The sequence below is a fragment of the Oxyura jamaicensis genome, chromosome 2, assembly GCF_011077185.1.
Source record: "Oxyura jamaicensis isolate SHBP4307 breed ruddy duck chromosome 2, BPBGC_Ojam_1.0, whole genome shotgun sequence".
Taxonomy (NCBI): domain Eukaryota; kingdom Metazoa; phylum Chordata; class Aves; order Anseriformes; family Anatidae; genus Oxyura; species Oxyura jamaicensis.
In genome coordinates this window covers 60,410,936-60,424,646 of record NC_048894.1, presented here as the reverse complement: position 1 = coordinate 60,424,646, position 13,711 = coordinate 60,410,936, and the positions used below count along the sequence as shown (strand labels likewise).

Genomic DNA, 13,711 nt, shown 5'->3' with positions numbered 1-13,711 from the left:
CAGTCATTTCCCCCGCATCAGGAGACAAACTAAGTGTGGGAGAGGCCATTTCCTGGCTTACGAGAAATCCTAGAAAGGTACTTACTCTTATTTTGTCTGTGTTTTGACCAAATAGTCTGTCATGCAGACGTCTGAGTCCCCACAATGACTGCCAGTCCAAGGGTGGCTTCTTGCTCCCACCAGCTGCAAAATTGTTCCTGTTCCTAATACAAAGTGTGAGAAAAGTGGAAATCTTGGCCCACATTCCCTGTTCCTGTGTGCCCGACTTTTGGGGGGAGAACACAAAGATGGTGAATGGGGGTGGGGGGAGGGGGAGGAAAATGATTGTAGTTTCCTTTTCATTTCTCACTCTTCTATACTACTAGTGATAGACAATAAATGTTATTAGTCTCTCTAAATTGAGTCTTCTTTATCCATGACAATAATTGGTGTGTGATCTACTTGTCCCTATGTCAAGCCTGGAGCCCTTTCCATCATACTTTCTCCCTCTTTTACTTTGAGAGAGTGTTTGTGGTGGAGTTCGTCTTCCCAGCTGGGTCCACAACCAGCAAAACATCAGCTGGAAAGGGAAGACAGATCTCGTAGGGATTCAGGTCCACCATCCAGGTCTGTTTGGAGGGGGAAATGCCGAGGTTTGGTTAGGCATTTGCCTTTCATCATTCCCTTTGCAGTTGCCACTTGCTTCATCAAAATCCCCAGCTGTTGGAAGCTGACCCCTCCAAGGAGTGGCTCAGCACTAAGCCAGTCCCGGCTGTGCAGAGCCTGTGTGTTGAGGCCGGGTGGCTCATCCATGCCGGGGGAAGTGAGTTAGGATCTTTCAAATCATTTGTGGTTGAGCCACCGAGGGAGTATTGGTCGAGGTGATTGCTGGGTTTCTGCCGTAGTGAGAGTACCAGTAGCCACAGTAGTAGGTAGCTGTGTCATCTGGAACTATGCTTTTTATTATGAGAGTACAGATTTTCTGTCTAGAAACCCTTTCAACTGTATACATGCGCCCTTGGAAGCTCTCATCTACTTTTTTTGCCCCTGATGAAATGTAGAACATCCACTCTGGAGCTTTATTCTCTTTCTCTTGGTACCAGTGAATGATGGTGTTATCAAAATCTTGAGAGACATGTTTAAAATGACATAGCACACGTGTTGTTCCTTGAGACTTGGTGATGGATATAGGGGTCTGTAAGGGAATTTCCTGTGCAAATCCATCTGTGAGAGAAGAGAATTTAAGAGAATTGAAGGATAACGATGGGAAGTGAGGTAAAGGAAAGGCAAAGGTAAGCAAAAGGCAAGGAGGAAAGGCAAGGCAAGGCAAGGGCTGGTAAGGCAAGGGAAAGGTGAGGGAAAGGCAAGGCAAGGCAATGCAAGGCGATGTTATTAACTGTCAACCAGGGATCTGGGAAGATATTCCTTAGAAGAGGAAAAGTAAGATAAAGAAGGAAGGACTTACAAGACCAAGTGGTTGTGGATAAGAGTGCTGCCAGCAGCAGCATGTTTGCTTGTCCCAATCAGCTGTTCCAAAGTTCTCTGTTCTCTCAGTTGAGACTCACAGAAACTGTCCCCAGGAAAGACTGAGCAGTGCCACGTAGCAGGAGGCGGCGCCTCCCTTGGGTGGCAGCTGGTGAGCCCCTGCATGAAGCCAGAGGGACGTGTCTCCCAAGTTCCTTTGGCAGCACTGGTGGTTAGGGAGTCAGGAAGACTTTTTCGTTAGAATTACTTGGGAATGGCAGGCATCAACAAAGTGTTTGTCAGTGCTACATGCTAGCATCATCTGGAATTACATCCTTTGTCATAAGAACACACCGATTCTGGTTGGAAACCCTTTCAGCTCTGTACCTGTCTTTTTGAAAGCCACTTTCCACTGAAGTTTTCCCTTCTGCAAAGAACAGAAGCCTCTCTGGAGCTTCATTCTCCTTCCGTTTATGCCAGTGTATGGCAGTACTATCAAAACTTGTTGGTAAGCTTTTGATTTCACAGGGTTGTGAAGTTGTGAAGATTTCACAGGGTTGTGATTTCACAGGTGTGAAGTTTTCTTGAAATCGCTGATGGATATAGGGGTCTGTATGGGAATTTCCTGTGCAAATCCATCTAGAAGGAAAAAAAAAAAAAAAAAAAAAGTGGAACAATCTTGTTAGTGGGAATTCAGGAATTTAGGCATAAGTGCAGCAATGGACACCCTCTGAGGAAAGGTTGCAAAGTGAGAAGGACAGGGGCCTGCCACTGGACAATCACTGTTTCTTCCTCTGTGAGAGCAGACTTAAGAAAGGAAAAAAGAAACTGCTGCACAACAGCAGCTGGGAGAGAAGAGTGAGCACCAGCCCTGCAGCCCCCAAGGTCAGTGAAGCAGGAGGACAGGAGGTTCTCCAGGCATGCAGCAGAAGTTCCCCTGCAGCCTGTGGAGAGGCCCCTGGTGGAGCAGGTTGTCCCCCTGCAGCCCATGGGTCCCACATGGAGCAGACAGAATCATAGAATCATGTAATATTACGAGTTGGAAGGGACCCATAAGGATCATCAAGACCAACTCCTTGCACCGCACAGGTCTACCCAAAAGTTTAGACCATGTGACTAAGTGCACAGTCCAATCTCCTCTTAAATTCAGACAGGCTTGGTGCAGTGACTACTTCCCTGGGGAGCCTGTTCCAGTGTGCAACCATCATCTTGGTGAAGAACCTCCTCCTGATGTCTAGTCTAAACTTCCCCTGCCTCAGGTTAACCCCATTCCCATGGGTCCTATCACTGGTGTTTATGGAGAATAGGTCACCTGCCTCTCCACCCCCCCTTGCGAGGAAGTTGTAGACCGCGATGAGGTCTCCCCTCAGCCTCCTCTTCTGCAGGCTGAACAGTCCCAGTGACCTCAGCCGGTCCTCATACATCTTCCCCTCTAGGCCCTTCACCATCTTCGTCGCCCTCCTCTGGACTCTCTCCAACAGTTGAATGTTCTTTTTGTACTGTGGTGCCCAGAACTGCACACAGTACTCGAGGTGAGGCCGCACCAGCACAGAGTAGAGTGGAACGATCACTTTCCTCGACCAACTAGCGATGCCGTGCTTGATGCACCCCAGGATAAGGTTGGCCCTCCTGGCTGCCAGGGCACACTGCTGGCTCATATTCAACTTGCTGTCAACCACGACCCCCAGATCCCTCTCTGCAGGGCTGCTCTCCAGCGTCTCATCGCCCAGTCTGTATGTATGGCCAGGGTTGCCTCATCCCAGGTGCAGGACCCGGCACTTGCTTTTGTTAAACTTCATGCGGTTGGTGATCGCCCAGCTCTCCAACCTGTCCAGATCTCTCTGCAAGGCCTTTCCACCCTCAACAGAGTCCACAACTCCTCCAATTTTGTTGTCGTTGGCAAATTTGCTCAAAACACCTTCTAGTCCTACAACCAAATCGTTTATAAAGACATTGAAGAGGACTGGCCCTAAGAGCCTTGAGGGACCCCACTAGAGACCTTCCGCCAGCCTGATGGGGCCCCATTTACCACAACCCTTTGAGCCCTGCCCGTCAGCCAATTGCCCACCCATCGTATGATGTTTTTGTTAAGTTGTATGCTGGACATTTTGTCCAGTAGGATCCTATGGGAAACTGTGTCAAAAGCCTTGCTAAAGTCCAAAAAGATCACATCAGCTGGTTTCCCTTGGTTGACTAGACGGGTGATCTTATCGTAAAAGGAAATCAAATTTGTTACGCAGGACCTACCCCTCATGAACCCATGTTGGCTGGGACCAATGACTGCATTGTCCCCCAGGTGCACTTCAATAACTTCAAGAATCATCTTCTCCATAATTTTACCAGGCACTGATGTGAGACTGACAGGCCTGTAGTTGCCAGGGTCTTCTTTCTTACCCTTGAAAATTGGCACAACATTTGCCAGCTTCCAGTCTACCGGGACCTCTCCAGATTCCCAAGATCGTTGAAAAATAATTGAGAGAGGCCCCGCGATGAAGTCAGCCAGCTCTTTAAGCACCCTGGGATGAATCCCTTCCAGACCCATGGACTTGTATGGATCCAGGTGGAGCAGCAAACCCCGCACACGTTCAGGGTCAGTTGGGAGTTTGTTATTCCCACCATCAAGGTCCTCCAGCACAGGGCACCCAGGGTCCCAAAGCCCATCATCAGCATTGAAGACAGAGGCGAAGAAGGCATTCAACGTCTCTGCTTTGCCTACATCATTCTCTGTGAGTTGACCTTCCCCATCAAGCAGCGGACCTATGTTTTCTTTTGTTCTCCTTTTTTGGTTCACATATCTGAAAAAAAAACCTTTTTTATTGTCTCCCACAGACATGGCCACCTTCAACTCTAGTTCGGCTTTGGCCACACGAATTTTCTTCCTACAAACACGAACAGCATCCCTGTATTCCTTCCTCGTCACCCGACCTTCCTTCCAGCAGCCTTTCCAGTAAAACTTTCTTTTTTTGCCTAAGCTCCAGTAGAAGATCCCTGGTCAGCCAGGCCGGCCTGCTGCCCCGCCTGCCTGACTTCAGATATTTTGGAATTGCCTGATCTTGTGCTTTTAGGAGGCAGTGCTTAAAGACTGACCAGCACTGATGGACACCCATGCCTTCAAATGTAGTTTCCCAGGGGACCTTGGCGACTAGTTCCCTGAGCATCCTGAAGTCTGCTCTCCGCATATCCAGGGCTGAAGTTTTTGTGGCAGTTTTCCTTCTGTCACCATAAATTCTAAATTCAACCACTTCATGGTCACTATGACTGAGACGGCCGCCAATTGCCACGTCTCCCACAAGACCCTCTCTGTTCTCCAGCAACAGATCTAAGAGGGCACCATTCTTAGTTGGCTCCCTTAGCACCCGCACCAGGAAGTTATCATCGAGGTGCTTTATGAACCTCCTGGACTTGCTCGTGTCAGCTGTGTGGTGATCCCAGTTATGTCTGGCAGGTTGAAGTCCCCCATAAGGACAAGGGGAGTTGATCTCAAGGCATCTCTCAGTTCTGCAAATAATAATTCATCGGCGTTGTCGTCCTGGCCAGGTGGTCTGTAATAGACTCCCACAACAATATTCCCTTTATTTGTTCATCCCTTACTCATTACCCAGAAGCTCTCAACTTTGCCATCGCCAACCTGAAGTTCCACACAGTCCAGCCCATGCTTGACATACATTGCCACCCCGCCACCTCGCCTGCCCTGCCTGTCCCTCCTGAAGAGCCTGTAACCATTTTCAGCACACCAGCCACAGGACTCATCCCACCAGGTTTTGCTTATGCCGATGATGTCGTAGCTGTGGGACTGGGCCAAGACTTCTAGCTCATCCATTTTATTCCTCGTACTGCGTGCGTTTGTGTAGAAGCACTTCAGATGAGCCTCCCTACACGCAGCATCTTGTGGAGCTGACTGAAAGTCCTCACTGGCACACAGTCCCTCTGGTTCTAGCGCACCATCCCTTAGTTCGTCACCAGCATGCCTGGTATTATCCCCTTCCCCCTTCAACTCTAGTTTAAAGCCCTGTCTATCAGCCCTGCCATCTCCTGACCAAAAATCCTCACCCCTCTCTGAGAGAGGCAAGTCCCATCTGGTGCCAGCAGGGCTGGTGTCACGTAGACCCTCCCATGATTGAAGAACCCAAAGTTCTGCCAGTTACACTAGTCCCAAAGCCACATGTTAATGTGATGAGCCCGCCTGTCAGCATCGAGTCCCCCTATCGGAAGGCCAGAGGCAAACACAACCTGTGCCCCTGATCCTTTAAGTAGTTGCCCCACAGCCCTAAGGTCCCTTTTGATTGCTCTTGGACTTCTTGTTGTTACCTCGTCATTAGCAGCCTGAAAGACCAGTAGCGGGTAGTAGTCAATGGGCCGTAGCAGGTGCTTTACTTTCTTAGCAAGGTCTCTCACCCGAGCCCCAGGGAGGCAACAGACTCTCCTGTGGGTTGGGTCTGGTCGGCACATTGGGCCCTCTGTCCCTTTCAGAAGGGAGTCCCCCATGACAATAACCCTTCTTTCCTTTTTGACAGATGATGTAGCAATGTGGGGGGTAGGTTGCCTTGCCTTAGGCACCCTCTCCAACTGGGAGGGGGGTTCATCTACTTCGTTGTTCAGACTGTCATGTTCTAGACCCTCATACCTGTTATATAAGGGTAGATGGGAAGGAGAGGTGGGCAGGGACAGGGCTCATCTACCACCTCGAACGGGAACCAGCCTCCATTCCCCCCCTTGGCTTAGGTCCTCTCCTGCTGCCTGGTGGGAAGAGGGAACTTTTGTCTGCTGTGTAGCAGGAGACACTTGTGCTGTGGCAGGCTCGTGAGTCTGTCTCAGAGAGGGTAGAGTACACCTCCACCAGTCAATTTCCCTCTCTGACTCCCTGATGCTCCTCAGCCTGCTCACCTCCTCCCAACGCTCTGCTACCTGGCTGAGCAGCTCTTCAACCTGGGCACACCTCCCACAGGCATACCCCTTGCTGCTGCTGTCGGGCAGACTCGGGCACACCCTGCAGCCCAAGACCTGGACGGCCGCATGTTTCCCCGAGCCCTCTGTCTGAGTAGCCACATCAGTGACTGTCGCTGGAGAGGCTGCGAGAGATGCAGAGGCCACGGCTTTCTGCCTGGTTGATACCATGGCCAGGTTCCTCGCGAGCAGGTGAGAAGTACCGAAGAGAAGGACCGCAGCAAAAGAGCGCTGAGGAGCCCTCCCCGCTCGCCCTGCCTGCGCGAACTGCCCCGCGGACTGCCGCGCCCCGCCCCGTTTGCCCGCCCTGGTCGCTCACGCTCCCTAGGGGCTGCCTTTGAACGGCCCGGGAGGGGGCGCTGCTGGCTCCGCCTACGCCCATCAGCCTCCCTCGCGAGGGCTGCCGGGTGCTGGCGGCTCCCTCGGCTGCCTCGAGTGACCTCGATGCCGGGAAAATAGCCCTGCCTGTCCCGATCCCCCGCTCCGCTGCAGAACGCGTCTGCCCCGGAGCCGATCGCCTCGCTGCTCCGATCGCTCGGAGAGATCTCCACGCTGCAGCCCGTGGAGGAGCCCCCGGTGGAGCAGGCCCCGGGCCGGAGCTGCAGCCCGTGGAGAGGAGCCCACGCAGGAGCAGGGGGTCTGGGGGGAGCTGCCGCCCGTGGGGGACCCGTGCTGGAGCAGTTTGCTCCTGGGGGATGGACCCCGTGGTACGGAGCTGTGTGGGAGCAGTTCTTGAAGAGCTGCTGCCTGTGGGCAGCCCCTGCAGGCTCAATTTGGGAAGGACGGCATCCCCTGGGAGGGACCCCGCGGGGAGCAGGGGCAGAGAGTGACCGTGAGGGAGCGGCTGAGAGAAAGAAGCCTTTGGGACAGACAACAGCCCCCTGCCTTACAAGCCTCTTAAGGCCCCCAAGTCCAACCCCTGTTCAAGCAGGGTCGCCTAGAGCAGGTGGCCCAGGACTGTGTCCACTGGGTCCCGATGGAGGCTCCACCTCCTCTCAGGACAACCCATTCCAGTGTTGGACTGCCCTCACTGTCATAAAGGGTTTTATTGTGCTCAGATTTATTTTAATTTCATTTGAGTTTCAGTTGGTGCCTGTTGCCTCACAGGGCACCACGTAAAGGAGCCTGTTTCTGGGCCCTTTACACCCCCCTTCAGGGATTTTTAGACATTGAGGGGCTTTCTGGACTAAAGAGTCCTAGCTCTCTCAGCCTTTCCTCTTAGGAGAGGTGCCCCAGTCCCTTCATCATCTTCGTGGCTCATTACTGGACTGTCCCCAGGATGTCTGTGTCTCTCGAGTAGTGGGGAGCCCAGAACTTGACTAAGTGCTCCAGGTGGGGCCTCCCCAGTGCCAAGCAGTGGAGAAGGATCGGATCACCTCCCTCAGCCTGCTGGCAGCACTTTGCCTCATGCAGCTCAGGGTACTGACAGCCATCCTGGCAGCAAGGGCATAATGTTTAATCTCATTCCTTCACTAGACATCCAGCCAGGTCCTTTTCTACATAGCTGATTTCCAGCTGGCTGGCCATCTGTGCCCAGGGCTCCCAGGTTAGATCTTCACTGCAAATATGCCCCTTCCGTGCTCCCTACCCTTTCCTTGTTTTTTTCTTTTAGCTGGTTCAGACCATGTTGGGAAAGCATGCACCTTCAGCAAAGATTGTTTAAGCGGTGCTGCCTAAATGGACCTCTCTTTGTCATCACCAACAGGGGTGCTCCTTTGCCCCACCCCAGTGCATTGGGCCCACTGAGGCTGCGGCATGCTGCATTTCTTGCGTGTTCTATTTGTCCACTCTTCAGACTTCTTTCCTCAGTGGAAGGGACGCCCCAGGAGAGGGCGGTTTAGGAGCTGAGAGGTGGGTGCAGGAAGGTAATGTTTCCCTGCATCTGAGAGGAAGCCTGCAACTTTCTGTGCAGGCTGCCTATGATCTTCTCGCTCTGTGAGACTGCCAGTAGGCACAGTAGTAGGTACCTTCATCATCCTCACGTATGTCTTTGACTGATAGAGTGCAGGTATTTTTGCCTCTTTTAGAAGAGTGGTACTTGTTCTTGTAGGAATCCTTCTCGTAAGAAATCTGAGCTGTTGAGGTCACATACAGAAGTCGTTCGGGAGCCCTGGTGGGTATATGTCGGTACCAATGGATGTAAGCAGCCTGGAAGTTACCTATGCCCTCGACTTTGCAATCGATCACTGCAGTTGTAGATGTCGTTTTGGTGAGAGATGGCTGACGCTGTTGCAGGAGCACTTGTGCTTGCCCATCAAACAGAAGGAGAGAAAATAATACAACAAGCACTGTCAGCCGGCTGCTCACAGCTGTATGCACTAGAGCCACTTGCTGCTGCTCCACATGCTGCCTTCCTGAGAGGGGGAACGTGCTCGACCAGGCTGCAGCCAGCGTCAGGACTGGCAGCAGCAGCATCCCGATAGCACTCGCTCACCTCTGGCTGTGGGAGAAAGATGCTGCCTCTGCAGCAGGGCCAGGGGGCTGTGCCTGAGGAGAGGATGTGACTCACTTGGGGGCCTTTGGGAGAGGGGCCCCAGGAAGCAGACAGGTAATGCTGCAGGAAAGCAGCGCCGCCAAACTCTGCTGAATGTCAGTGATCATTTATAGAGGGATTTTATAGTCTGGAGCAACCTACTGCTGCTTTCAGAGTAGTTGGAAGCTGCTAAACTGCACCTGGGCTCAGAGGTTTTTCCTAAGGTCCACTGCCAACACAAGGAAGGAAAAGCAAGACAGTGGAGTTGAATGCATTTGAAAGCTTTCCAGTGACTGCCCGTCACACCATCTGAATGCCAAAGGCCAGGAAAATGCACAGAAGCCCCCTGGGAGCTCAGAAGCAGGACTGCTGCCCTTCAGGGTTCTTCTTGTTGCAGGTGAGGTGTGAGGATAGCATCTGCAAAAGCTGGGGGCTATACAAGCAAACACAAATCTATTACACTCCAGATTGGCTAGCATAAAACAACAACAATCTGGGAGAGCAAAGTAGGGCATCTGTTCTGTGCTGTTGATAGGCCTTCTGCAAAGACCAGGTCACTGCTACTTCCCTTGGAGAGAAAACGGAAACAATTCCCACATCTCTGTTGTCCAAATGTTATTTTATTTAGGGCAGCCAGGTTTTAATTATTCCTTTTCACCTCTGCCCCCACCCCCCCACCCCCCCCAATAAATGAATAAATAAACGTTTTCCAGCTCAACAGGGGCACTCTGCTCTTGTACGGTTGTGACAGGAATCTGAGCTTTCCCTCTTCTGTGAGGTGTGACCAGTACCCCAGTGCTAAATGTATGCTGGAGACCTTGTGCCATGGAGGGCTACCAGCAGATCCTTGGGGATCTGAGCACAATGTCTTTGGGGTTTTTAATGCTGCCTGGATTGGTGCCCAGCTTCAAGACAAGTGTCTTCGATGGGCTCGGGGCTGATGGGGAGGCAGGGTGGGCACGTTGCTTAAGGTTTTTGGGTATTTCAGGGTCTGGTCCAGGAAGCGGAGCACGTCTTTGTGCAGGCTGCCTATGGCTCTCTGCTGCTGTGCATCCCACCTGGCACAGTAGTAGGTAGCAGCGTCTTGCTGGGTGACTTTGCTCACCGTCAGGGTGCAGACAGATTTGTCCAGGTCCTTCTCGATGCTGAATTTCCCCCCATCAGCCTCGTTCTCAAGAAAGAGCCTGGATGCCATGTAGGCAACGCGCTCGGGAGCTGCCCCAGGCCTCTTGCGGTACCAGTGAATGAAAGCTTTGTCAAAGTCGGGGATGGAGATGTGGCAGGTGATGAGCACCGTTTTGCTTTCCGGCTTGGTGATGGATACCGAGCTTTGCTGCAAGGCTCGTGCAGGGCTGCCTGTGGGAAAGCAAGAGGGAAATTGGGAATGCAAAGCTGAAACAGCAATGGAGCTTCTCCTGGAATGTGCAGGCAGTGGGGTGAGCAGGGCACGTACAAGAGAAAGCAGCTGCCAGGACGAAAGCTCTCAGCAGCCACATGGTCACTGCCACCCGTAGGGCTTCCATGTGGGGACAGCCTCGGGGCCAGAGTCGAGCAGTGGCCAAGTGGATCCAAGCAGCGGAAACCACTTGTCTTATTGATGTCCAATGAGGCTGTGCCAGTTGCAGGTGGGCTAAAAAGTATGTGGGGGCTGTTCTTTTCCACATCTTCCATGCTCAGGAGCCCCTGCAGGTGTGCCCAGCCAGGCCCGCAGAAGCCTGCAGCCAGGTGAGGTTTGCAGCCCTCGCCTGCCTGTGGTGGGGAGCACTGCCAGGGTTGTGTGCCGGCTGCCTGAGGGTTTTCTACGGCTGTGCTCTCCCAGAAAGCACAATAATAGGTGGCTTCCTGCTCCTTTGTGACTCTTGTTATTTTGAGAGTACAGATGGGCTCCCTCTTCTTCTTCTCAGCCCCAAAAGTAGAACTGTAGGACTGGTTGCTGAAAACAGCCTCCCCTTTCTGTATGTACAGAATGTGTTGTGGGGCTTCCCCGGGTTTCTGCTGGTACCAGTGGATGTAGGCATCCAGAAAGTCTGACCCTGAGAAATGGCACTCGATCCATGCAGTGCTGTACGCCACTCTGCGCACGGAAGGTTTTGGCTGCCAGAGGCTTTGCGCAGCTCCATCTGCGAGGGATAGCAGAGGAACAGTGCTTTGGTGACAGCCGGGGCAACCCCCAGGTGCTCCCCGACCCCACAACTTGCACCTACAACTTACAGCAGCAAAGGGATGCAGCAGCCAGAAGCACCTGCAGTGGCAGCGGCAGCATGTGCGTGGCACGGTGTCGATCCTGTCTCTATGAACTGGCCAGGCAGAGTGCATCCGTCCTTTGAGAGAGGGAACGAGGGAGCAGGCACTTGAGGGGCAGAAAGGAGTGGCTCAGGCACCCGACACCCAATGGCAGCTCCGCTGTGTGGCTCCAGCTCCTGGGGGTGTCAGGTGTCTCCTCGGGCCTGTGGGGACCGCCCTGCAAGTGCTGGTGCCACTGCCCATCGCAGCTCCCCAAATTCAGCCTGGTGTGAGCTGCCACAGCTTGTCTTTACGGAAGCTGCTTCGTGGTCAGCTGCATGCACTGTAGCATGGTCATTGGTAGGTCACTGCAACAGCTCCTTGCCCACTCTTATGGATTTGTGCCTCATTTTAACCTGGGTTCCTCTTGCTTCCTCTCCACCTGAGTATATCTTTGCTTGTTGGAGGGAGAGACGAGGTAACAGAGTTTCCACCTGAAATCCCTCTTCCTATGGTGGTGGTGTTGGTGGTGGTGGGAGTTTCCCCATGCTGCAAAGGATGCTGTGATGCTTTCAAACTGTTACTGAAAGCTTCAGTAATTTAAAAATCATAAATATGCAGCAAAAGCATGCCCGGCCCTCAAATAAGTCTTCTGTTCCCTATCCCTATCCCTGCCATTTCCCACATCCCTGAGAAAGTGGTATTTCTCTCTACCCATCGGGGCAGCTGTGTTTGTACTTAGCCATCTTCCACGGTCTGGGTGCGACAATAGAATTTAGTACCTGGGATATGTGTCTAGCTCACTAGTTGAAACAGAAATGCTTTCTAGTCATGACATCTTCTGGACATCGGTAGCAATACACTCACATTCCTATTCTTATTTTGCTCTTTCTATGTCTTGTGCTTATTTATTATCTAATAATTTATTATCTAATATTACTATTTATTATCTAATTTTCTCATCAAGTAGTGTATGCTTCCTAAATCTGGCTCTGCACATGGGCCTAGGAATTTTTCTATCATCTGGCATTTATCAGGCAAGCCCGAATCTCATGATTACACATTCAGTACCGAGATCTGAACACCTGCTGTGTTGGGTCTGTCTGGGATGGAGTCACCTTTACCTGCAGCAGCCCACACAGTGCTGCGCTCTGCACTCGTAGCTGGAACAGCACTGGTATCACTCCAGTGTTGTGTCTATTGCTGCATAGTGCTGGCACAGCATCAGAACTCCTTCCAGGCCCCCAAGAGCCAGCAGGCTGGGGGTGGGCAATTGATGGGGAGGGGACATCACCAGGGCAGCTGACCTAAACCAACCAAAGGGATATTCCATAACACCTGATGTCACACTCAGCAATAAAAAGGGGGCTCTCGTGGGGGAGGGTCTCTCCTGAACAACCAGTACGCGTTTTGAGGCCCTGCTTCCCGGGACGTGGCCGAACATCGCTCGTTGATGGGAAGTAGAGAATAATTTTTTTTCTTTCTCTCTGTGCTTCCGCGCGGCCTTGTTGTTTCTTTTGTTTCTCTTTCTCCCCATTCCCCTTTCCTTTAATTAAATCATTCTCATCTCAAACCTCGAGCTCTTTGTGTTGTCTTTTCTCCCCCTTCCTCTTTGAGGAGGGGAGGAGTGAGAGAGCGGTTGTGGTGGAGCTCGGCTGCCCACTCGAGTAAAACCATCACACCTGCTGATGAGCAGCCCCCAGCTTGACTCCATCTCCACTGCTTCCCCATTAAGAATGTTTCATAAATGGTTTTATAATGACAGTTTATTGATGCTGATGCTACCAGGGTCCCTTCTTGAAGTAGAAACCAGTTGCTTACTCAACACATAATTTTCTCAGCCCTAACAAGTAAGTCCATGCCCTGCCAATTTCTGCCCCTAGATTGATGGGACTGTATCACTCGAAGTCACAGGGAGTCTTCCCCCTTGTCTCAGTGGGATTTTGAATACACTCAAAGTACTGCAGACAGCCTACACCTGGGGGTTCTTCTGACGGCCTGGCCTAACTCGAGTTCCTAGCAGCTTCTTATAGGTAAAAGAAATTCTGCAATGGAAAGCAACAAACCAACAGTATTTTGCATGAAATCCGTGATGGTTTCTTCCCGCTAACACTATCCAAAACCCCAAATATGAATTTCAAACCCCAAATTTCTTTCTCAGAAAACCTAAATCTGTGTAGCACTGAGCAGCTTGTGATGCACTGGTTTCTCTATCTATGATTCCTGCTAGCCCTAAGTATTTCTCAGAAACAGACACCCTTTTGTTGGGGAAAGCATTCTTTCAGTTTCCTGTGTCAAGCCATGGGCTTTGAAAAGCTCTAGGACTACATGCTGAGCTATTTCCAGGAACAGCAGCATGCAAAATTGCCCCTTTCCAGTAAAGAAATCCTTACAACCAGATCCCTGCCACCCTTGAGCAAAAAGGAGATGGGGAAATGCCGAGGTTGGGTTAGGCATTTGCCTTTCACCATTCCCTTTGCAGTTGCCACTTGCTCCATCGAAATCCCCAGCTGTTGGAAGCTGACCCCTCCAAGGAGTGGCTCAGCACCAAGCCAGTCCCGGCTGTGCAGAGCCTGCGTGCTGAGGCTGGGTGGCTCATCCATGCCGGGGGAAGTGAGTTAGGATCTT

General features: G+C 51.8%; 1 protein-coding gene across 3 annotated transcripts in view; it reads right to left on the bottom strand.

Annotated features, from left to right (window-relative positions):
• LOC118161830 (T cell receptor gamma constant 1) overlaps window positions 1–11,337 on the bottom strand; it is a 30,122-nt gene extending 18,785 nt beyond the window's left edge. The window contains exons 1-3 of one of the 3 annotated variants that reach the window (XM_035317500.1): window positions 11,072–11,337; window positions 10,314–10,980; window positions 9,990–10,216 (exon numbers count right to left, since the gene is read on the bottom strand). In XM_035317500.1, the coding sequence (XP_035173391.1) occupies window positions 10,117–10,216; window positions 10,314–10,980; window positions 11,072–11,123 (819 nt within the window). In that variant the 5' untranslated portion in view covers window positions 11,124–11,337 and the 3' untranslated portion in view covers window positions 9,990–10,116. Of the gene's footprint in view, window positions 1–9,918; window positions 10,981–11,071 lie in introns of those variants that run through there. The other 2 variants (XR_004748185.1, XM_035317498.1) reach the window with 2 other exon arrangements.
• Between the last annotated feature and the right edge of the window lie 2,374 nt (window positions 11,338–13,711).